The 19,747-nt window shown below is 32.1% G+C and overlaps 1 protein-coding gene across 3 annotated transcripts in view; it reads left to right on the top strand.

Moving 5' to 3' along the window:
• LOC130892068 (potassium voltage-gated channel protein Shab) overlaps window positions 1-19,747 on the top strand; it is a 183,166-nt gene that overhangs the window by 127,435 nt on the left and 35,984 nt on the right. For all 3 annotated transcript variants that reach the window (XM_057797286.1, XM_057797287.1, XM_057797288.1), the window contains exon 9: window positions 9,373-9,462. In XM_057797286.1, the coding sequence (XP_057653269.1) occupies window positions 9,373-9,462 (90 nt within the window). The remainder of the gene's footprint in view (window positions 1-9,372; window positions 9,463-19,747) is intronic.

Below are 19,747 nucleotides of genomic sequence, written 5' to 3'. Positions count from 1 at the left end.
AATAGACAAGTAGAGAATGCTTATTTTACCGACGTCCGACATTTGGAGCACCTTGGCACACCTATCTCAGCGGCTGCACGCTTACACGTTTGCGCGCTATTCGTTTGTAATTGGCCACAAGCATTTGTTTACCATAGTTGGGACATATTTTATCAGTACTGGTACTTTTTGAAGAACTGCTGCGAAAACTCGAAGGAGACGTTGATTGAGATCCACTACGCTTTCGATACGATTTCACAACTTCACTTTTTTCATAGTTGTTGCTTTCGATAGCAGAGGAAAGTTTATAGCAGTGATGATGATATCCTACAGATGATATTGTCTCTGGTAAAATTATATCACAATACTGTTTTTCTTTTGTGCAGGTCTCTATGACATCTTTCAAACATTTTTGATTCGTTTCATTAAACGGTGGCAGTTTGCCTATATTACTACAATAATGGCCTAGAAAACACTTTGTCTCTGGTTCCGATGCTTCGGAATATGTCACGATAAAAATCTACGTCGATACTTCAATTAATTAAAACCGTACGAATCTTCATATCCGGACTGATTTTTTGTGTGTGCTTCCCAAGCAGCTATGGCAATGACTGACTCAATCACGTCAACTCGAGCTTCAATTCGCTCAACCCTTGGCGACGTTGGTCTTATCACCAACGGATGTTTTGACTGCCCAGCCTCCGGGTACTTGACTTGGAGATGTCAGCTCATAGTATCGATAATTCACATACCTACGCATTCACCGCATCGCTTGTCCAGTCCAAGACTGGTCTAACTCAAAATAAAGCGATTTTCAGTTTTTTGCATGAATTATCTTCAAATTGCCTCTACTAACTCTGTGCAAGACCGTTTCTTAAAAAACTTAGTGGATCACCCCTAGATGGAGTGCATGTGAGTGGGCCATCTTTGATTTGTGGAGGGGGGGCTGTGCAAGAGTGAATAATTTCAGTTTTGATCCTTGCCACTCATAGAGAGAGTGGAGTTCTATTGTGCAATAGTGGGTTATTATGTGATAAACCGACAGTAAGTAACTTTTTCATATCAATCTTTAGTACAAAACTGAACTATTATGATAATAGCTCTATTTTGAATGGTAAATTAGCTTATTTCCTTCTAGATTATTCTCTTCAAGAAAGAGCCAACTTGAGATAGCCCTCTTTAGCTCTTAAATTTCCAGTAATTATTGGAGACAACCTGAGATAGCCCTCTTTAACCCTGAAATTTTTAGTAATATTGTTCTTGGTAAGTGATCTATTATGGAGATATCTTTCCTGCTTGAAAGAGGACTGTGACGATTCTTTAAGGGATCCTGATTATGAAGCATCTTTATCTGATTATTCTGAAGAGCTTGACATACAACTGCCTTTATCAAAAGTACGAACAACCATTCCTGCCTCTTCTGAAGAAACTGCGGAGAAACCTGTACGTAAAAGGAAAAGGAACACTTCAGAATGGCAGAGAAACATTGCAAAAACTATGAGGAACGCTGGAAGAAGTTACGAATCATTGGGAGTGCGGAAAAATCCTGATGGCTCCGAAGAAAAATTCGTCAAGTTGAGGGAAGCCAGGAAGGTACAGCCACCGTGCAATGAAACTAAATGTCGCTTTCATTGTGCAGCCAACATAAGCGAGGAAACGCGCATAGAAATTTTTACTAAATACTGGAACCTCTCGAATATCCATTTGCAAAGAGCGTTCTTAAACAGTTATCTTTCTGAAGTCAACCCCCGATACCGTTATGGCCGATTAGATAAAACACCAAGAGCCCTTAACAAAGTATTTTATTTTACTATTGATAAGAAAAAAATACGTGTATGCAAGATCTTCTTCTTGGCCACTCTCAATATCAGTGCTCGAGCTCTCAACACTGCGATAAGAAAAGAAAAATCCAACATTGGTGGTATTTTTGAATCAGACCAAAGAGGAAAACACCATAAGCAACCCACTCTTCCACCTGAGATGAAGGAAGGTGTACGAAATCACATCAACTCCATACCTCGGCTCGAAAGCCACTACTGCCGATCGAATAGTAAAAATGAGTACATTGAAGGAGGAAAGTCTATTGCAGATCTGCATCGTGATTATGTCGAGGTCCAGAAAGAGGCAAGCCAGCCATTCGTTAAGTATTCAATGTACGCCTTCATATTCAACACCGAGTTCAACATTGCTTTCCACCGCCCTAAAAAAGATCAGTGTAATTTTTGTTTGAGCTACCTGAACGCCTCTGAATCTGAGAAAGCACAGCTCGAAGATAATTACCAAGAGCATTTAAGAGAAAAGGAGATGGCTCGATTAGAAAAAGATACAGATAAAGGATTAGATAAAATTGTGACCGTTTTTGATCTACAAGCTTCCCTGCCTTGCCCTCAAGGAGAATCAACAGCCTTTTATTACGTGTCCAAATTAAACGTGTATAACTTCACTATGTATGAGCTAAAGTCCAAGAAGACATATTGTTACATGTGGCATGAAGGCCAAGCAAAACGGGGTGCCAACGAAATTGGCAGTTGCATCTGGTTATACCTCGAAAACCTAAACAGAACTGTCAATACTCCAGTTGATGTCATTTTTTACAGTGATAACTGCGGAGGTCAGCAAAAAAACCGGTTTATTTTTACCCTGTTCATGTTTGCCACTTGGGAGCTTAAAAATATCAGATCTATAGCGCACAAATTCCTAGTAACTGGACACACTCAAAACGAGGGCGACAACGTTCACCCTGTTATAGAACGGGCTATAAAGAAATATAGAAAAGCCTCAACTCCCAGAAAATTATATTTCTATCATCTCACAAGCAAAGAAGACACCTCCAGCATACGCTGTCAAGCAAATAGATTTCTCCGAAATCATCGATTTGAAAAAGCTGACAGCTGACTTGACAATAAAGGACGCTTTGTTCAATGAAGACGGTGTTAAGGTACCAATCGCTGATATCGTGGGATTGAGACCCACAAAGATGAGCCTGGATTTTTTCGATATAAAACATCATTCTCTCAGCAAGATTTCAAATCTATCAACATAGCAAACCAGAACAAGAAACGTCGAAGCAGTTCATCTGCTTCTTGCAGTTTCAGTTTCACTCCAACTGTAACACTCTCCAAGGCCTATACAAGAAAGTCGAGCATCACTAATAAAAAAAAAAGAAGCATTACTTTCTCTTTTCCAGAAAAAAACCAATGGTGTAGCTGTCATGCCTCTGTGTTACAAAGAGTTTTACAAAAATTTATAAAAGGTGCAAACTAATCGCTTCCTTGGTTTTCTTACAATTTTTGTTATTTTATACTGTTATTATTATTTTCATTTTATTCCAAAGCAATTGTATTGTTGAGTTCCTTCAGTAGGAAACGAATTAGCCCAGTATTTTTTTTTCTCTTTTTGTAGTATCTAGATATAAAGTTTTACATGCATTTATTGTACAAAGTCATATTTTGTAATAAGCTGTGATTATCTTAAAATAATGAAAATGTTTTTTTTGTCTACAATTTGTGATAAGAGTGCCTACCTAGTCTGAAGAAAGACGTAGTTACCACTGAGAATAAAGACTCATGACTTTTTTTCACTAAAAATGTCTCACTAGTCTCAAGGATTTTTGAATTCATGAAGATATTTATTATGATTTACACTTTTGTTCTTATTTTTGTACTTGTTTCATAAAAAATAAACAGCTTTTGAATGATTAATAACTGGAGTTATCTATAAAAACCTGAAATATTTCGGTGCAACTTGAACTGGACAAGCGAATTATTCGTATTTACGTAAAGGAAACTGTTTATTATCTTACTCATAAACTGAAAAAAATTGTGACAAAATATCTCATCTTATTTATATTACACTTTTTTCATAAGCTTGTGAATTAGAAATAATTCGCATGCGATAATTTTTTTAATTTAGGGTAGCTTGCAAAAATGCGCATAATGAGCATATTTATGTGAACTGTAAGAATTAACCAAGTATACTAACTGGGCGAGGAAAGCAATTTTCTTTTTCGACAACCAGGGACTTTGGGACCGCGAAAACGTCTGTCATTGCTTATATAATTTTTCAGGTGATTTTTCCAATCACCTTTTTTCACGTCTGCCGCAGACTTGAGGATAGAAAAAACGTCTGCCAATGGTTTTCCGCTGATACTCACGACTGAAATAACATTAAGAGAAAAGAATCTTGTGTACCTATTTTTTTTATTTTCTTGAATTTTCACAAAGTTCACGCGGCTCGCATTTTCAAACAGGACCGATTTGGTCCGGCAGACGAAAGTTACATATTGTGTCACCTTTATGACAGTTATGCGTCTATGCGAGTTATGCATTAACCTTTCATGTACTTTATAACATGCATTTTTTGTCCGTTGCTCTTGGACTATTACTGCCTTCGGCCAGAAATATATTGGTCACAACGTTGAATTTATTTCTGGAAGGACATTTTCCTTTGAACAAATTTTCTATTTTTCAATCAGAGGTCGTAGGGTATTGTATCTGGTTAGAAAGGTTAGAAAGGATGTGAAAAGATAGGAATAGTTTTAGCAGCTAAGAACTCGTTTGGAAGTAATTTTATTTACAATACTATGAATGTACAGGACTTTAGCATCTTAGAAAAAGTTAAAAGTGAAGCATCTATAAGTACTTCTTATTTTACCTCCTATAATGGAAGAAAAAAATCAAATACATTAAAAATTTCATAACAGAATGTCTTGAATCTTGAGTCTTGAATTTCTCATCTCATCACAAATTGTGGTGTTAATGAATATAGATAATTAGTTAAAAACTTTGGCATTTCGATTATTGTTAAGCGATTTAAAACATTGATGTAGACTAAAAATTCAGAAAATTTGAATAATGCCTCAAATGTTCTAAAAAATGTTTTCCAAGATTATGTGAGTCACAATAATATTTCAAAAACTACTTTTTCACTTATGAATCATACATCAATTTCTCATAAACCATCTAATAGAAATAATACAAATTTTTCTAATATTATGCAAAACATTCATGACACGGCACGTTATCATAAAGAAAAAGAAAGCCTTTGGCTCAGTTTCACGTCTTTTTGTCGCAAACCACCTAGTACCCGTTAATTTTCGGAGCTTGCCGTAGAACATACTATATTTCACAAGAAAACAATAACCATGACTTCAATTTGAGACTTCGATTGTTGAGCCTTTCTAGAGTAGAGTGCCACTGGTTTTCGATTAAAAACTAAATGTTTTATCATATGGTTATAGGAAGACAATCTTTCAATTCCATGCAAACTGAAATTGATTCTCCTTGCAATCGTTTCATTTGTTTCATTGAAGGACCTTCCGTTCATTTCTCGTCCTCGACTGATTTATTTACAATTTCATATCGCTCATACCACTTGTGAAGAGTCTTCAATACTATGACCATGGGCAGATTTTATGTCAATTTTATCAACTTAATACATTGTTCAATATCCTTGTTTCATCACACTCCATCTACAGCAAAGTAGCTATAGTAGCAGATTAATAAGCTGATTGTTTCAGCACACATTAGATGATATGTGACTAACTGTTGCTATAACAATTTATTCCCCGTTTCTTTGATCAAACCTCATAAATGTCCGTCTCTAGTAAGCGAAATGTATTACTAATAATTTCATAATAAGCTAAGAAAACCTCTCGAACAGAAACCCAAATTTGTCTTCTAAAAGGAATCAAAACTTTAAAATGATGACAATTGCTTGAGATTAAAATGAGAGAATAATTATTTGAAACTCGGTCTGCAGCTAATAGCTACAGAGCTTGATTTAAGATTATACTACCTCAACCATCTCTAGAAACGATAAAACTGTTTTCAAAATCCAATTTTCCAATTGTCAACTGTTTGCGGCTACATTCATTTAAATATTACTGGGTTAACTACTTGCGATAACTTGTTTTATCGTGATTCCGTCACCTCATAAAATATCCCTAATGTTTGCATATTCCTCTTGACTCGTTGTAAAAGCTATGCAAGAAATCAACATAATGTATGATAATTATCTATTTAAGTGAGTATTTATACTAACATTCACACGTTTATAAGTATTCAGCGTTCACTGAAATGGTAATGATTTGATCATGATTAATTTTCTAACACAAATAAATTTTCTGTAGGATAAAGAGCCGTACAATGTTATTTTATAGATTTTGGAATCTGAATGCATATGCTAAGATCTTTTTCAAAATTTTCTTATGCAAATAGTATGCTTACTGTTAAAATATTATCTTTTTGTCTTCCTATGACATGGTATATTAGAATTGTTTTGCTAAAAGCGGAATAGTTCTGTCAAACACACTATTACAGTTTTTTGTATATCAATTTCAGTTACTATCTAACTTTTTCGACAGAATTTGTCGAATCCCAGTTTTCTTAAAGCTTACTGTAAAATATTGAAGTGCATAATGTACTTACTTACTCAATTCCAATGCCTTTCAATCTTTTCCTTTCCCCCTTCTTTTGATTTATTTTATTACTCGTTTTCTCCCGCCATCTTCATTTCTTTTGTCTTCTCGGTCTTCCTTTGTTGTTTCTGTGAGTTAGTGCTTCATATGCCTTCCTTAATAATTATTTTTCTCTTAAATCTCATGACTTGCCAAAACTATATTGATTGTTGTTCAATGATTTTGTTTTGAATTCATTTTAAGTTCAAATTTTCCCTCATAATGTTATCCATATTTTATTTTATCTTGTTTTTCTCTAATCTTCTTATAAATCTCATTCCTTTACTTTGTTTTTTGCTTTAGTGTTAGTGATTCTTATCCTATTGTCAATAAAGGTACAGCTTTTTATATATTCCTTCCATTTCTCTCTAATCCTCTTAATCGATTCTTCCATTCCACGCTATTTGAACCTTTCGACCTGCTCTATTTTACTAACTAGTTAAAGTGTCTTCTCCTTTTAGCTTTTTATCATCGACTTACTTACGTAGTGTTCGTTATTTTCGTATTCATTATTTGTAAACTGACATTGTATGTTTTTAAGTTAAGTCAATCCGGAATTTTAGTGTCTTCCATTTTTCTATGTGCGACTTTATACTGTTTTATTTATCTTTTGCTTCTTTTTATTCCTTAAATTAATACTATGGCCAAATATATTGGGGTTAATAACATCCGTTTTTCAACTTTCAGTTGTTTGTTGTTTGATATTTGATACCTCTTGACTAACTCTGACATAATTTTTTGTCTGTTTATATAATGCTCTCACTCCGTTTATTAGTTTTTCTTATATTTCTCTGAATTATAGGTAATTTTTTTTGACTTTTTAAAGTAAATAATATACTTATAACAGATTTAGACTTATAGAATGCTATTGGAAATTTGTCGAAAGTAAATGAGGTGATTAAAATCAAAATACAGGGACACAATATAACTATCCATTCACGAGTGTTTATACCTTTTATCCACCCCTGACTATATGCAACATTAGTTGTAGCCTTCATAAAGACATTTTTGTCAAGTTAAGTTCGGCAGTAAGAATATTATGTACCATATGGTATTCAAGACTGGCCCAGGGTGGTCCATTAGTAGAAGTGCAATAACTTACTTAAGATGAAATATACAAAAAAAAATTAAATAAAAGTTGTACTATTTGCACAGATACACATTTCTAAAATATTTTTAGGTATACAGGGTGTTCAGCCTAAACGTGACAACATGAAGTAAAGTTTTTTTGAATAGTACACCGTGTATTTTTCTGCATCTAGCCCTGTCTTTTCTATTCCCATAAAATGTGACGTTGCCAAGTTGGAGCGAAAAATATGAAGATTTGACGAAAATTGGTGTATTACATATAAATGCTGCCTAGTAAACGTTATTAGTGACAACTAAACTTGTTTGGTAAGTACGAAGGTAAAGGATGACTGAAATGTCTGAACAGAGTAGAACTTTCATTGTTTCGTTTGGGGCTCAAAGTGTTTTTTAGATAAGCATTAACTCAGGAGATTTCAATTAGCAAAACCTTCATTTTTTCAAATGGAACATGCACTATATTGTTTTACCATCTTATAAAACTATTTCATCCAAATTATGTCAAGTTTTCAGTTCTTTTTTATTTGTTGTTAGTTATTTTTGTTTAATTTGTTTATTTTGATTTTTGTAGGTACCCTATTTATTACAGTTTTTAAAGGTATAAAGTTACTGGTTTGATTTTGTCACAAAACTAGAAGTATTTTAAACGTCACATTCAGTGTTTACTGGTGAATATTTTTAAATCATAAACTAAAAAATAGTCAATATTAGAGTGTACATTATTAGACATAATTTGAAGGGATAAAATAGTTTTATAACATGGTAAAATAATATACTGCATGTTCCATTTGAAAAATTGACGTTTTTGCTAATTGAAATCTCCTGAATTAAGCATATCTAAAAAACACCCCGAACTCCAAACGAAACTTCTACTCTGTTCAGACATTTCAGCCATCCTTTAACTTCGTACTTAACAAACAAGTTTAGTTACTTCTCCCTAATAACGTTCACTAGGCAGCATTTAAATGTAGTACCCAATTTTCGTCAAATCTTCATATTTTTCGCTCCAACTTAGCAACGTCACAATTTATGGGAAAAGAAAAGAGAGGGCTACATACAGAATTTTACGCTAAATTCGATGGTAAACAGGGTGTACTATTTAGAAAAACTTTACTTCATGTTGTCACGCTTAGGTTGAACATTGTATATCTTAAAATATTTTAGAAATGTGTATCTGTGCAAGTATAACAACTTTTATTTAAAATTTTGTTTTGTATATTTTATCTTAAGTAAGTTATTGCACTTCCACACACTAATAGGCCACCCAGTATATAACTATTTTCCGATATTTCAATACGATATCATGCAATTTTTTGATAGTGTTTTCTTTGATAGCAGATGTGGGTGCTATACCTGCTACGTTTAAGCCACTACACCACCTTTCTACTATGTGGATTCCCTTAATGCTTACATCCAGTTTCTAGTGCGGGTCTGTACATTATGGGTTACAGACTCACGAAATGATACATAATTGTTTGATTTCTAAACGGATTAGAAGTTGAGAGACATTCCAATTTCATTATACTTGTCACATTTTTATATTTCGCTTACACTTCAAATTTTATCATATTTAAGAAGCTGCTCGTTGCTTCATCTCTTACAGACAAAAATTCAAAATATTTGCATTTAGAATTGAAATTTAAATTTATTCCAATTGCTTAGTTGTTAATTGAAAACGTATCACTGAGTTTTTCTTGTAAAATAAAGAGAACTATATATGCTAATGTTGGAAATTAATAAATACAAAAATTTTAATTGGATTAAAAATGTTGTTCCATACTTATGATAATCGTATGAATCACAGACACCGTTTATAACTCGAAAATATTTTTATTGTTTCTGTTTTATAGGCCGAGAGTAAAAAATCTGATACGCTGAAGAAGACTGAAAAAATTGAAGAAATTCCTAGTGAATTTGAATGTTGTTTCTGTACATCAAAGGTAGTATGAATTCCATTGCAGTACATGTCAATATATGTGTTACGTGTCTTGCTTTATTGTTTTGCATTTTCACATGTTTCAAATAAATAGAATCTAGGATAGTTTTTGACATATTGTTGGTTCTGGTAAACGTACAAGAAATATTTATTCATAGCCTATCAAAAATAAACAAGAGAATTAATTTTTTTTCTTCAATATAAAATATCATTCATCAAATTTTCATCGATACTAGTTTTTACTTGGAGTATATTCTAAAATATTAACACTGACTGTGTATTAAATTTCTAGAATAACATCTTGATTTGGAAAAAATATATTTCCTATGCGAACTATATATAATTCTCAATACGAAAATAATATCTAGCGAACACAACACAAAATATTTTTTCTTATAAATATTTTCATACTTATATTCTTTTTTTAATATTCCAGGAACTATTAGTATTAATTTAAACATAAATTTCACCGATTTTTGCAATTTATTTCAATATTTTCCTTAATATCTCTTAGTATTTTGAACGGCAGCAATAAATTTAGCGCTTCCGTTTACCTATTAAATTTATTAGTTGAAACTTTTTAATAACTTTTTCTTATGATCCCACACTACAAATCATCAAACAGAGGTCATTCAGTTATTGAAATTATTTTTATTTTCGTCAGATTTTCAACTGATTAAGAAGAGAAAGAAAAGTTTTTGTTCAATCCAATGTCCTACAAATGATCTGAATGAGACAATTCCGAGAATTTCTCAAAGCACTAGTAATGGATCATGGGTAATTCCCAGCTTTTATAGGTCATCTCTTACTACGGAGATAAGTTCATATTTCTGAGACCGTTCGTAGTATTAATACGACTGAATACTCACTGTCATTAGCACCCCAAGTGTGGAATTTCGATTTACCAATTATACCATATGAAAGGTCAGAAATTGGTCGTAAAAAGTCAGTTGGTCTTATTAATTGGTCAACGCTAGAACTTTTTTCATTATTGGTTAGAGTTTTTCAAGGTTATTGAGAAATTTTAGCTCCTTATTCTCGAAAAAATAAAAAGTTCCATCCATGTGCGATTGAGAAGCATTCGCTGATAATTAGTCAGCTTGTATAAATATTTGGACAGTTTAGTTTAGTATTAAAAAAATGAAACGAGTTGTCATTGTCTTTGGGCCGGTTCATTTTATAAGACTTTAGCACTGCTCTTCACTGTAAACCAGACGGAGTGGGGAAAATATTCTTTTGTAGAAAAAAAACTTGTACAACTCAAATATTTAATAGTGGAAAACGAAATAGGATATTTTTTTAAAATATGTAGAGGTCAAAGTACAAAACACAATAGAAAATAGAAAATTAATTTCTAATATACATTTATCATAATTCAAGTTTTTCAACTCTAACTTTATGTTTAAACTCCAAAATACTACCTAAGTTTCTTTTCTATAAAAGAATATTTTCCCCATTCAGTCGGGTTCATAGTAAATAGCTATACGTAGGTCTACATTGCCATGATACAATGAACCGGCTAAAGGCGTGCGCGTTACGACAGTGACAACTCATTTAATTTTTTTATATTAACTCCTACATACTTGTAAATATTTATGTAAGTCCACCATTTATCAGCAAATGCTTCTCTATCGCGCATAGGTGAAACTTTTCATTTTTTCCCTGAATAAGGTGCTAAAATTTTTCGAAGACCTTCAAAAACTCTAGCGCTTAATAAAAAATGTTCTAGCACTAACCAAGCTGACCAGCTGACCTTTTATGATCATTAATTTTTGTACTTCTAGGATTGTTTTCAATTGTATTCAGCCTAACGTTTGGTCACAAAACAAGAGAATATTAATTTGAATTTTTTTAAATAATAGTTGCTGCTAGCATTCCTGGAACCTGGTTCTTCGACACCTAGCGCTAGCTATGTCACCCATTTCTTGACGAATTTCCTTCTTTGACTGAAGTATTGTTCTTGGTTTATACACGTAGAGTTGACTAAAAAAATAAATGCTGGAGATGCTATGGAATAATATCTCCTATGCGCGAGATAAATTTGTTTGGGAACATTTCTTTAGCCACAGATGTACGACATATTGCGCCATTTTGCTATCATCATCATTTCACTGTGTTTGGAAATCTCGTAATATCTTCACATATTCTGCAGAGTTAAAAGTTACTAAATTGCCGTGTGAATTTTCAAAAAAGTATTAGCCACTTCTGCCTTTTGAAGATAATGCATGTAACAAAAGTTATCGGAGAAAATTTGTATTACAATTTGGAAACAATGGAATTATGTTAGCAATTCATTTATTTATCACTTTTTTCATAATATATATAGGAAGAAACACAATCAAATTATACTTAAAGGACCATTTTCTTCAATTACGCGTAATTTTTACTTAATGCGTTGCATCATATGCTATACGGTGAGATTGTCATTATTCTACATTAAATATGTTGCTTATTTTCGGCTTCCCAACCTTTATCATACTGTTTTCTACTCAATATCGCCTAAAACTATTCAATAAAGCGAGATTGGGGAGCATCTGGGGAATTATCTTCTTTCGGCACAAATAGTATGTCGTGAGCCTCTACCCAATCGTGTCTGCGTATTAATAGACTCAACCAATTTTGACGGACACCACTATGTGTAAATATGTGCATACATCGCCTCACCTTCATATGCCCGACATAAGGACAAGAAATGCATGCTTCTGACCTGGCACATCGGACCAAAACTTTTTGTGAAATCTATCATGCTTTTATGATTTGAACGTGGTAAGGTAAAATATTTTTCACTGACCTTAATCACAACTCTATTCTCTGTGAAGTGACGTCTTCCTAATGCACGGCAGTATATCGGAATTCTGCGCAACCGATCTTCAGTATATTATGGACATTTCTTCCTTTTCCGATGTTTAACTCCCTTTCATGTGGGAAACTTGAAAGCGGCGAGCCAACCTTCTAGTTGATGTTCCTAATTTGTCTTTTGCATATTCCACCAATCTATTTGACTGGGTATTAGTCAAAGCTTTAGGCCGCCCACTTTATGGAAGGTTTGAACATGGTATTCCGTGTTTACATTCACTTATTGTTATTTAAATGGTTGAAAGCTCAATAATCTGCTCTCTAAATATATTGACGATGTGAGTTTTTTACAAATTCTCAACTAAACTGTTTATACTTTTCGGATATCTAGCCATAACTAAGTTAAAATTTGATATAAATTGAAATGACATATGAAAATTGAAACATTATGTCAACTAGAATCAAGTTATTAAGAATTTTGTCTGAAAATTTTTGTTACATACGTTATTTCCACCCAAACCGTCACTTTTAGAGAATTTGAAGCTTTTTTGGTCTTATATAGGCTTTTATCTACTCCACAATGTGCAATGTGGTTGGTTGGATGACATACTTACTTAAGTGAAAGCGAGCTTCGTTGTAGTAAAGAATGTTATTCAAGTTGCCAAAAACGCCAATTTTAATATCCGACTCAAAGTTTTTTGATGTATTGTGAAAAAATTTGAGCGCTTGTAAGACAGCTTTGGATCTTTTCACGCATATCTTGCCAATTTCGACGAATTTTTAAACTCCGGCAAGTAATGATGTAATAATTGTTTTGCGAGCTTTTTTCCACTGGCTACTGTCACTGAATTTAAAAGAAACGAAGTACCAGGCGACAAAAGACACGAGCGGTTCCTACGATGGACTGGTTACAATAATGTTTAACCCACCATGCAAATGTATGTTTTTTCTCGGGAAATTTCAAATTCAATTTTTATGTTATAAACTACAAAATGGACTACATGACAATCTGACAATCTATTGTTGAGTACGTTTTAACAACTTAATATTACTGCTACTTATATTGTGGTGAACGGTATTATTAGCATTAACTAGTTATTTGTCCGACCATATTTTACATGAGCTAGATTCTCCTTAAATTCTTTGAAGGTATTGGTAAATTTATGAAATCAACATATATCTCATCCTTTGAACATATTTCTAATCTTTTTGTACTAGACACTAGAACAATTTTCTACTATTTTTTTTTTAGAAAAAAGTTCTCTTATACCTATAAAGATTAATCAAACTTCTTGCCATAACCGCTAAAAACTGCTATATTCATATCGTCAATTAATTCTTTCCCCTTACTCATCTTTCATTACTAAGTGGGAAATCAATCATCAAAAAAGAATGCCGGTAATTTTTTGTTACACACTAATGTATTTCTAGTAACTGATACATTTAATTGTGCATTTGGTAAGATTTTCCAATTTCGTGAGTGAATTTCATAGTTGAATATTTCAAATTAAAAAAAAAAGATGAAGTCATCTACTATTATCCCATTTACGTCAACTAGTGTAAAAATATCATCCATAAATCTGTACTATACCCTGAAAAAATACTGAAGGGTCTCGGTTAATCTACAACTATTAAGACCATTCGTCTGCCTCTGTCACTCCATCTTGCAAATAAGCTACTAAATCACGCACTGAATATTCCAAAATACGGTTAAAGATTTCATCTTGAATTTTTTTCAGCAATGATGTATCTCAAAGCTCCCACGCCGTACTCATCATTTAGGCCTTCACTTCATAATGATGGATACATGTCAACAATTGTTACTAATCTTTGTATATACTGGGTTATAAGTTAATATCCGTGGTACACATCGTGCAGATAATCAGATATCAAATGAGAAACCCCCAAACATTTCATGTCGGTCAGGCTCAGACGTCAATTTCTAGATTGAGTCTATACATTGTGATAATGCGAAATGATAAATAATTGTTTCAAATTATAAATAAGTCAGGTAGCAAAAGAATCAGCTCTTGTTCTACTCGAATTCACTCTTTCCTCCATTTAGTTAAATTGAAATTGGAGTGGAAAATTTAGAACGTACGTAGGATAAAGTTAGTAAGGTTAAGTTTACCTTGGATCTCTGGAGAAAAGTTGATTATAGAAACACCCTTCAGACATTTTAATTGTTGTAGTGATATAATAGTGTTCACCTTAAGCAATGTAGTAATTTCGAAATGACCCAAATGTTTCTACGCTGTTGTGTGTGTAGTTAGGACGTTGATATTTTTTGGACATAAAAGTAAAATTTTTTATTAGCGATTCTTTATATTCATTCATACTTTCGCGATTTTTCTATTTCTAAATCATCGTCCCTTCCAATTAATTTATTTTTCTGAATTTCTCAATTTCTATATATTTATTATAAATTATTCATAACAATCGATCGCTCTTTTGAGTAGAAAATCCATATACTTTTCTCAAAACCTGTAAGATTTATCATAAAACTTTAATTACAAAAGCTCTTTATATTTGAACAAATTTTTAGATTATTGACTTATACAGGATATCCCAATTCTTCAGTATCGACATCAACTAAGACAAACCTATTCGATTTCCGCACAGTTAAGGAAATATTTAAGATTATTTGAATTCTTATTGAAAAATCATTATATTTGGAAAATTCCGCAAAATAAAAATGAGGCTAACTGATATCATTTGTAAGATGATTTTCAAGTGAAAAATTTAATGTTATTGAATTTTCGCGATTTTCGAGTCTAGATTCTTTTTTTACTGTATGAGTTTCGAATTGTGTAAATCACAAAACCTTATTTTTTAAATGGCACACCCTGTATATTTTACTTTCAATAGAACGCGTATAAAAATAAAAATCATTTCACACAAACATGTCATATACCTATATATAAAGGTTGCGTAATTATTTGACTTTTTCTCACTTTTTCGCCCATTTATTGCTATATTACAAAAAGTTCAGCCCTTCAGAGAATATGGAAGACGTTTCTCAATAGCAAAATTTCAGGCAAAAAAATATCTAGACGCATTATAAATGACCTGATTGAAAATGGAGTCTCGAAAAATAACAAACGCAACAGTCCGAATATGTATTATATTGACAGAAAACCAACAATTGGATATTTTGTTTTATTTCCGACAAGTCTTTATGAGATGGTAAACGTGGCTTAGAGTTAAATAGAGGTAGCATGTCCAGAATAAAATATTATTATTATACTAGAAGTCGTTTACAGAGTAGAAGTCACTTTCCAGTAAATATGCCCACAAATTATTGCGGAATGCGGGAAAAGATTATATCAATTTTATTTCAATTAGCAAGTGATTGTGAATTTTCTTGCATTTTAAAATATTGAGCCCTCAACTAATTCTGAACGTGAAGTAGGTAGGTAAAGGTTATTCTCCGCGCTTCTAAGTGGATAGCTGTGCAACGATCTTTCTGAAGTTGAACAAGCTTGCTTACGAATTAGGCTAACAAATTCAAAGATGAATAAGGAATGAAGAGTCAGAATTTTTAATCTTTTAAAGAAGTTACTGCAGTGAGCTCTGCTGTTAAGTCTGAGTAGGTATCTAACAGCTTTCTTTTGTAGTTTGAAGATTTGTTCAAAGGGAACGGCATATCGTAGATGCGACTCAATAAGGGCATAATAGACTGTTAAGGAGGTGGATAAGTTCAGTTCTTTGGAAAACAAATAGAAGCTGAAATAAACAGATGACCGCAAAATTATGGAGAAAACATGGTTTTTCAGCAAGTGATGTATATCATTGTGTTCTACCTGTGAATCTAGACTCGAAAATTCAATAACCTTAAATTTTTTACCTCAAAATTCATTTTGCAAATGATATGCGTTAGTTAGCCTCATTTTTATTTTGCGGAATTTTCCAAATGTAATGATTTTTCAATGAGAATTCAAATAATCTTAAATATTTCCTTAACTGTGCGGAAATCGAATAGGTCGGTCTCATGAAAGTTACCTTTGTTTTCACTACTAAATCAAAGAACACAATAAAATATAGGGTGTTCCGTTTAAAATTTCAAAGTTGATGTCGATACTGAAGAATTGGGATATCCTGTATAAGTCAATAATCTAAAAATTTGTTCAAATACAAAGAGGTTTTGTAATTAAAGTTTTATGATAAATCTTACAGGTTTTGAGAAAAGTATATGTATTTTCTACTCAAAAGAGCGATTGATTCTTATGAATAATTTATAATAAATATATAGAAATTGAGAAAGTATATGGGTCACCTTATGTTTGATACCCTGTAAAAATTCCAGCCTAATAATCCGCATAAAAAGGAGCTTTTATTGAATTCTCAATTTTTCTAAAACTAATTCAAAATATTGTGTTAATTTGTAAAATCATTGAATAGTTGAATAAGTGTTTTTCCCAATCTTGCTGAATAAGCTAATGATTCCTAAAATAATCGATAATATTAAAACAATATAATTCGTTTTAGAAAATATTCTGTTCACCTTATACAACCTAACCAACTAGAATTGATGGTGATTTATAATCATTGAAAATGGTATTCTCAACAAAATTGAATATTATTTGTGCGCTTTACCAAGAAATAGATTGTTATGATTTACTTCACCTAGATTGAATTTATGAATTAACCGATCGCTTTAATTATGCATAGATTGTTTCAAAAATTTTTAGATAAAAATTAACGGTCAAAACTTTGTATTTCTAAAATCAGTTTGAAATATAGTATTTCGTAATTTGTGTAAACATAAGTGTTTTAGTTTGTAGAATATTGTGTACACATTGTTTACCTAATAATTGGGACTCATTTATAATGTACTTATACATTTAGCAGACAATAATAGTTATATACGACGTAATAAAAATGATACACGTGGAACTCAAATTTAAAAATACCATTACATTCGTCTGCATACATAAAATTAGATTATAATTTATGTTAACTATTTTTCATTTATTGATAACCCGACAATCCAACAAACATTTCAGTACCGCAATATCTTAATAGCTTTTTGACTATTAATCTAATTCAACCATAGATTTTTCCTATCAAATTTTCTGTTTTAATAACATCACTGTATTAGTGCATTTAGCGTAGAATTTAGAAGAAACTGAAAACATTTTGTGATCATGTTTATATCAAAACGTCCTTGATATCAAGTGTGATGTTCTGATAGAAGATTTTCTCTTAAACGCAGTTATTCCCAATCCTGTATATTTCATATATTCATTTGATTAATGATTCCAAATGAATATTAGAGTACGTGAAGTTTTATCTAAATTTGCAAGTCAAATTTGATCCACTTCCCGGTCTCCGATTGAGCTGAAATTTTGCATGCATGTATAGTGACATAAAGCTAATCTGATGATGGAGCTGGAAGGTTGCCAAAGGAACTCTGTAATTAAACGACGCAACCCTATCGACTTTGGGCTCGATTAATTAAGTTTCGTTCCTTTTCTTATGAATGTGTATTATGTCTGATTGATTAGATGGATGACCCAATGCCAAGGTGAGCAGATGACGACATTTCATATCGTTAACGTTGCACCTCAGGGTATCAAGGCGAACCCTGTTGTACTGAAACCCTTATTCCTTGGTCCCAATTTTTATTGATTGTCAATAAAATTAACTAAAAGGTTCAAAATAAACTAACTCTAATAAGAATTACAACACTGTTTATAACTCTTTCATCAAGCATTTTATCCAACGGAGTATAATATTTGAAAGTCGACACAAATACAGTGGTGAGTTATTCGAAGACATAGATAAAGCTAGAGAGATAGGTCTCATAATCAATGAAAGAAAAACACAGTATATAGTCGCTTCAAACCATTGCAGCCGCTCAAATTGAGCTCTTTTGACCTTTTGTGGGCGGTCAGCCCACATTTTATCCCTACAAGTCCTAAGCGTGTTTTTTTGAAAGTTCTTGTCTACCAATACTTTATTTATAGTACAGCCTACGTGAATCCAAATCTCATTTAAATAATAAATCTTCTGGTTATCATTTCTTTTGTCCCCAATTTTAAGCAGGTATTTAAACCGCCAATTTATGATATCTGAAAAATTCAAATCTAATACATCAATAAAATGATATGCCCGCTTTTCAAGAATCAGTATTTTTTACAATGAATTTAATTCCTTTCTCAACAAGTACAATAGGGTCCTTTTGGTGATTGGCAAATCTCTATCATTGTTAATTTTAATAGGATTTCATTTACTGCTATTATTTCATTCTTAATAAAAAACCGTGTATGATCCACCTCAAAGAAGTTTTTACTTCTTGGAAAAAATCTAATAGTTTGCAACCAGAAATATTTTTCAGGAACTAGATGATCAGTAACATTCAATATATCACACAAACTTTTGCAAAAAATAGACTTGACAATAGATTAATAAACAATGTTTTACTTCAACTGTTACTAAACTGATTGCTCTGGGTAGTTTATAAATAGAGAAGGTAGATTCGGGTATAATTTCAGGTGTATGTTTGGCAAATTAGAATATAATTTGGGCGGGAGACTTCCATTTTGGCTGCAAAAATATATTTCCTTCTCTATTGTTAATTAGCAGTAAACCTAAATAACCAGATTAGAAAAGATTATCAGTTTTAAAATCAAACTATTATAAATGGCATCTTTTTTGTTTTGTTGACCTGTGTAGTATAATCAAATTTGGTATTATTTGAAGTTCGATATATGTTACATACTCTATCTAGGTTAGTTTGTTTTTTGTTGATACATTCTCATCCTTTCTAGTAACCTTGCTAGGAGATGTGTCTTCTTTTTATTGATTGACCCCAACAATAATGAGCTTGAACTTTAATAAAAAGGACATTTTGTTAGGTTAATGTTTTAATTAAAGAAAATTATATCCTAGTCTATCTATCCTATAAAATCTATCCTAGTACGTTATTCTGAGATCAAGATTACATATTTAAGAAGATAAAAATACTGAGGGATCTACTGATTACAAAGGCAATCTTTATTGAAATTTTCATGATAGGTAGTTTTTTGGATTTGAAATTCGGTCAAAATTCAATAAAATTTCTAATGATGATTTTACACAAGTGAAAAGAGCAAAATACGAAAACTCATTTTTTACCATACTGTAGTGTGAAGTCGACTTTACAGTGACGTCATTCAAGATGCCATGACGCCGGCTTCGAGGGAAATCTAAATTATAATTTTTAAATACAAAATACGTGATATAAATATCGCTTTTTCTGTAAAATATAGTTTTTTTTTGGGATACAATAGATTTAAAGAATATAAATAACCAATTTTTCAAATTTAGTGAACTAGCCTATTCTCAAAAAGACTTTCTTTCACAATTTATTTCCATATATCGCGATATACCGATGCTGTGGAGAATAAAATCAATGAAGAACGGGGATAAAACAAGATTATCTTCGAAATAAGTAATTGCCAGAGATTTGGTTCTGTGTTTACTATGATGAATTTTCGTGCGATATTCAT

Source organism: Diorhabda carinulata, chromosome 3 (genome assembly GCF_026250575.1).
Source record: "Diorhabda carinulata isolate Delta chromosome 3, icDioCari1.1, whole genome shotgun sequence".
NCBI lineage: Eukaryota > Metazoa > Arthropoda > Insecta > Coleoptera > Chrysomelidae > Diorhabda > Diorhabda carinulata.
The sequence above is the reverse complement of the archived record's forward strand: the minus strand, read 5'-3'. Positions and strand labels throughout refer to the sequence as shown.